At 47.7% G+C, this 6,000-nt stretch overlaps 1 protein-coding gene across 1 annotated transcript in view; it reads left to right on the forward strand.

Moving 5' to 3' along the window:
• Window positions 1-1,015, forward strand: part of ACAD10 (acyl-CoA dehydrogenase family member 10) — a 39,051-nt gene extending 38,036 nt beyond the window's left edge. The window contains exon 22 of the mRNA XM_051972797.1: window positions 385-1,015. Coding sequence (XP_051828757.1) covers window positions 385-519 — 135 coding nt within the window. The 3' untranslated portion in view covers window positions 520-1,015. The remainder of the gene's footprint in view (window positions 1-384) is intronic.
• Window positions 1,016-6,000: the final 4,985 nt, after the last annotated feature.

Here is a 6,000-nt window from a genome sequence, read left to right on the forward strand (position 1 = left end):
GCGGGGCTTTCAGAGTGAAAGGGAAGGAAGTTCTGGTTTTTCCCCCTCAGCTGCCCCCAAACCAGAGGGATGGAGCCCTAACTCACGGGCTTGGGGGTCCCCTCCCGGGAGGAGTGTCCCCTGTTAGGATGTGGGACTTTCCAGGCCCAGGCTCCCCAGCGTCCCCGGCAGTGTTTCCTCATCCTGAGCAAAGCGGCTCTCAGTGACCCTTCCCCGTGTGGGGCTGCTCGGTGCAGGCCACGCTGCCGGCCCCCCGCAGCCCCCCGCCCGGCCTCAGCCCCAGAATTTATCCCTGAGGGATTCCCCGACGCTGAATCCGGGCTCTCGGGCCCGGTGCGGTTCTTCCTGGCGCTGCCCCCTCACCTCCCGCTCTGGGCGTTTCAGGCCTTTGGAGCTGCAGGACTGAACAACGACTCCCCCCTGGCCCAGTTCTTCTCCTGGGCGAGGGCGCTCCGGCTTGCAGACGGCCCCGACGAGGTCCACCGGGCCACGGTGGCGAGGATGGAGCTGAAGCGCTAGCCCTCGGCCGCGCCACGGTGGGAGGAACTGGGGAGCTTGGGGGTAACTCGGGGGGCGCCGCTTTCGTCGTCGTGCTGGCAACGATCTCTGGGGTCTCTTACCCAGGAAGCCCGGAGTCTGATGATGGGGCAGAGCCTGGCCCTCCCGGGCCCCTGCAGAGGCCTCAAAGCCAGCCTTGGGCCTCTGGGGGCCTGCGCGCGAGGTCAGTGGATGGGGTGGGCACAGACCCCGGGACTGGCCAGCTTTGCCCAGCGGTGCCCTCCTCTGCCCCCGAGGAACGCCCGATGCTTGAGAGAGCATGGGCAGAGTGTCCAGGGGCCGGAGGGCGTTCCTGACAGCCCCCGCTTAGCCGCCACAGGGGCTCCCTGGGGAGCAAATCGTGTGGTCCCAGACAATGGAAAGCGGACCTAAAAAATTAGGAAAAAAATCACACGGTCTTGGGGCGCATCCAGGGAACATGAAAGATGTTCAGAATAAAGCATTTTAATTTGGTCCAGCCTCTGCATCCGTGCCTCAGTTATGGCCACTCACGCCTCTCGGGGCCTGGCCCTTTTCCACTACCCCAGCCTCCACCCAGCCCTGTCGAGAACCTGCCCGAGGAGCTAAGCCCCGAACCCCAAAATCCTTGAACCTCGTGCCTTCGTCTTACCCGGTCCCCCACAACCACCTCGGATCAGGATTGGGTGCCCCCAGACCAAAGCTCTCCTGCGTCCCTCCCCCCATTAGGATGTCAGCTCTCTGAGGCAGAAACATTCTCACAGGAAACATTCCTGCCCGAACTTCCCGATAGCCCGGGAGGAAGGTACTACAGGGCTTACCCAGGAGGAAACTGAGGCAGAGAGGGTCAAGCCCACGGCTGGCCAATGCCCCAAACGGGGTTTGAACCAAGCTGCCTCTCAGTGGTTGGAGACCTTGGTGGAACCCCTCACCTTCTGTTATCTTTATTTTTGCAGCATGGATTGGGGCTAAGTGACTCGCCCAAGGTCACTTTCTAGTGAGTGCTAAGTGGCCAAGGGAGATTTGAACTCAGAGCCTCCTGATCCAGCACCGCCTAGTGGCCCCCAACTTTCTGTTACTCTTCATGTTATTGCTTGGTTTAATAGTCATGATTTGTTGTTTAGTCTTTTTGGTCATGTCTGACTCTCCATGACCACTTTTGGGTTCTTTCTGGCAAAAATACTAACCTGATCTGCCATTTCCTTTTCCATCTTATTTTACAGATGAGGAAACCGAGGCACACCAGGGGAAGTGACCTGTCCGGGGCTAGTCAGTGTCTGAGGGCAGATTTGAACTCAGGGCTCCAGCCCCAGGCTCTATCCCCTGCGCCACCCAATTTCCCAGTGTCCATGATAAATGCCCTCCAAGAAACGATCATTTTTTGGCACACGAGGGGTTATATAGTAGACAAGAAAGAACCTTCCCAGCAGCCCCAGATTCTTAGGAGCTGGGATGAATATCTTCACTTCTGTGGGCCTCCGTTTCCTCATTTGTAAAACCGGGCTAACAATGCTTGTGCCGCTGCTCCTGGAACCTCAGAGCCTTTTCCTTCCCTGCCTTTGCTTGCTTTGAACTCGGCCCTTGACGGCGCAAGGAATGGAGTGGAGAACTTCCCATCTGGCAAGTCGCTTCCCCCACAGAGATCTCATCCCATTGAGAATTCAGAGCTTGTGTTGGAGGCTGTAGAATCTCCCAATCTCATTTTACAGATTAGGAAGCAAACATTTAGGGATTAGCTGCATAAACTAGCATTTGCCAAGTCTTTACATAATTTGTAAAGCATTTGCAAAGTGCCAGGTGCCCTTATCTCCATTTTATAGATAAGAAAACTGAAGCAAAAGAAAGCAAGTTGTTGGCCTGCAACTAATGGCTAATAAGCTATTATTATTATTAATATTATTAATTAATTTATTATTAATGAAGAGAGTTATTCTCTTAACTTTCCAAGAGTCTATGCAAAGTGGATGTCCAATGCCCGGTTCCCCCCCCAGAGGGCAGAGGCAGAGTTTAAACTTAAGTTTTCCAGACACCAAGTCCACCACTCTGTCTCCCGTGACCCACTGTTTTTAGAGGAAAAAACAAAACAAAACAGTATTCAGTTGAAATGATGAGATTATTCACCTCCGAGCAGAAAATGAAAATGTTTTCCTTAGTCCACTTTTTGGGAGCCCAGACCTACCTGGAAGCCATGAATCTCTCCCAGAGTCGTGTGGTAAACGAGGCCCTTCAAGGTGAGGTGGAGCCTTGGGGACCCAAGGACGTAAACGGGGAGCAACTCCCCCTTTGCGGAAGCCACCACAGACTGAGCAGGAAGGGAGAGACTTCAGTCTCCTATTCACAAAGCCTGACTGAGAGTCTCTGTAAAATTGTCAAATGGGAACCGCCGTGGCACTTACCCACCCGGGGAGGATAACGAGATGATAGTTTTTGTAAACACAAAACTTTGGCACACAGTAGGCACTCAATAAATGTTCATGCCCTTCCTTCTCATGATCTGAGTCTTAAAAAAGTCTTGAAGAAGTCTTAAGGAGATTTGATAGTTGTCTTTATATATCTAAAGTCTATGCTATGGAAAAAGAGTTGTTTGAACATGGAATTAGTCATCTAGCTAGTAAACATTTATTAAGCACCTATTATGAGCCTTATGGGCTATAAAATTCCAATTTGTGACAAAAGTCACCAAGAACTCTACGCATGATCGATCAATTTATTATGGTGTCGGGGGATCCCTAATTCATTGGATCCAAGACTACCCTCCACCTTGGATGCTGGCTATTTTTATTTTACTTATTTTTGCTGAGGCCATTGGGGTTAGGTGACTTGTCCAGGATCACACATCTAGGAAGTGTTAAGTGTCTGAGACCAGATTTGAACTCAGGTCCTCCTGACTTCAAGGCTGATGCTGTATCCATTGTGCCACCCAACTGCCTTGGTGCCGGCTATTTTTGTGCATACAAAAGCACTAAAAAGTGGAAGGAGAAATTATAATTCACTGCTAGTCAATTCCAAAAGTGGAAATCGGTTAAAGAAAATGTCCATCAGTCATAGCGACTTTGTCAACAGACCTTCAGCTCCCCTTCAGCTCAGCTGGCACTTTCTAACACTCATAAGACTCAATAATATGGAAACCTTCAACAAAGCCTTGAAGCCTTCTCCACATCATGAGATTCTATTGTTTAACCACCAAGATCGAGTCCTAGAAAGTTGTGGATTTAAAGCCAGGGTCACTAGGGAATGGATAGTCGTGATTCTTAGGAGGTGTCGTACCAACAAGTGAACCTTATTGTAGAACACAGTGAAAGGTGGCAATTACGCTCTCATTACATTTCTTCTTCTTTTTTTTAAAATAACTTTTTATTGATAGAACCCATGCCAGGGTAATTTTTTTACAACATTATCCCTTGCACTCACTTCTGTTCCAGTTTTTCCCCTCCCTCCCTCCCTCCACCCCTTCCCCCAGATCTCATGACATTTTTAACCAATGTGAACTTACTGATAAATATAACTAACCAATGCCTAGCGGATTAATCATAACTCCTATCCTGACAGCATTAACATACGCAACTAACCCTTGGTCCTATTCTGCGTAATTCACAAAAACAATCACCGACAGCCTTCCAATCCCAATAAACTGAGTAAATGCTAATTCATTTCAGTAGAAGCATCGCGGTAACTGGCACAGTCAGGCACGATGCTAAGCCCTGAGGATACAAAGCAAAGGACTGTTTCTGGGACCTGACAGCGGAAGGAGGGAGACTAGATGGGAACAGCTACAGAGAACCTAGCTCCAGAGAGAATCAATAGGAAATAATTAGCGGAGAAGGTTGAGTTAGGAGGGACTGGAACAGGCGCCTAGAAAAAGTGGGCTTAAAGAAAGGCAAGAGGCAGAGATGAGGAAGGAGAGTGTCCAGCAGGAAGGGAGCCAATGAGAGAGTCAAGAGAATCCTCTGACATCCAGCAAGAGAGAGCCAGAGATAGAGAAGCAGAAGAGGGGATCATGAACACTTAGAAAGAAGAGAACATCAAAGGAAAGAGAGCGGTTGACCAACAAAAGGCTGCAGAGAGCACAAAAAATGAGACTTGAGAAAAGGCCATTGGATTTGGCTATTAAGGGATCATTGGTAGTTTGGAGAGAGCAAGTTTTGATTGACTGATGAGAAATAATAATGATAATGAGAGGAAATGGAGGGGCAGCTAGGGGGCGCAGTGGTAGAGCACCAGCCCTAAAGTCAGGAGGACCTGAGTTCAAATCTGCCCTCAGACACTTAACACTTCCTAGTCTCTCTCATTCTCAGTTTCCTCATCTATTAAATGGGGGTAAATAGTAGCACCTACCTCCCAGGGTGGTTATGAACATCTAGGGAAATCATATTTGTAAGTGACCCTGGGCAAGTCACTTAAACAATTGCCTCAGAAAAAAAAATTAAAATAAATAAAAATAAAAAAGAACATTGGTTATAAAACATATGCCACACTTTCTCACAATTATAGCCAGAATCTGTGGTGGGTCAGGGAACACAGATTTAAAGGGTAGTGGTAATGGAGCCCATGTGGCCAAGGCAGCTCACCACCCTGGAAAAACGGACTCAGTGCCGTTTCTCCAGAGTCCTTGTTTGTCTAGAAGTATCTCAGATCTTTGTTGTAAAGGATTTAGCACCTGGAACTGACATTCTCTTACTAGGGAAATGAAAAGATGTAAATGGGACAGGTGTCTTAGTGATACAGATTTGTCCACTTTCTTATCTAAGTTGTCCATATGAGGTCTTTGCTGGCAGCCTTCCTTTTGTATTTCCTTCACATCGTAGGATGCCACTGGAATATGCAGACAATTCATTGGCTCTCCTTCACTCTAACTACATGACTGGATGATTTTTTTCCTTTCCTACATTTGAGGATATTCATTCAATTAATCTGTTTTTAGTTATGATCTTAACACCTACCAACAAATGCATAAACAAGAATGAAAAACTCATACCCGTTATTCTTACCTATTTGTGCCCATCGATGGATGTTGAATATAATTTAAAATAATGAGAAAGGGGCAGCTAGGTGGCGCAGTGGATAGAGCACCAGCCCTGAAGTCAGGAGGACCTGAGCTCAAATCTGGTCTCAGATACTTAAGACTTCCTAGCTGTGTGACCCTGGGAAGGTCACTTAACCCCAATTGCCGCAGAAAAACAACAATGAAAAAACGAAAAATTTAATTAAAATAATGAGAGAGATAGACTTGATGGGGCTTATTCTTGGAGGAGCAGCTAGGTGGCAGTAGATTAGAATGTGGTGTCAGTCCTATCCCAGCTACTCTTTAGCTGCTCAAGTCGTTTAGTCTCTCTGTCTCAGTTTCCTCATCTATTAAATGGGGGTAAAGAGTAGCATCTACCTCCCAGGGAAATCACATTTGTAAATAACACATTTAGAGTAATTTTCTAACATGATGTGCTAGGAAAATGTTGTTTATTATAATTTTCAACCTGCATCATCAGG

Source organism: Antechinus flavipes, chromosome 1 (genome assembly GCF_016432865.1).
Source record: "Antechinus flavipes isolate AdamAnt ecotype Samford, QLD, Australia chromosome 1, AdamAnt_v2, whole genome shotgun sequence".
Taxonomy (NCBI): domain Eukaryota; kingdom Metazoa; phylum Chordata; class Mammalia; order Dasyuromorphia; family Dasyuridae; genus Antechinus; species Antechinus flavipes.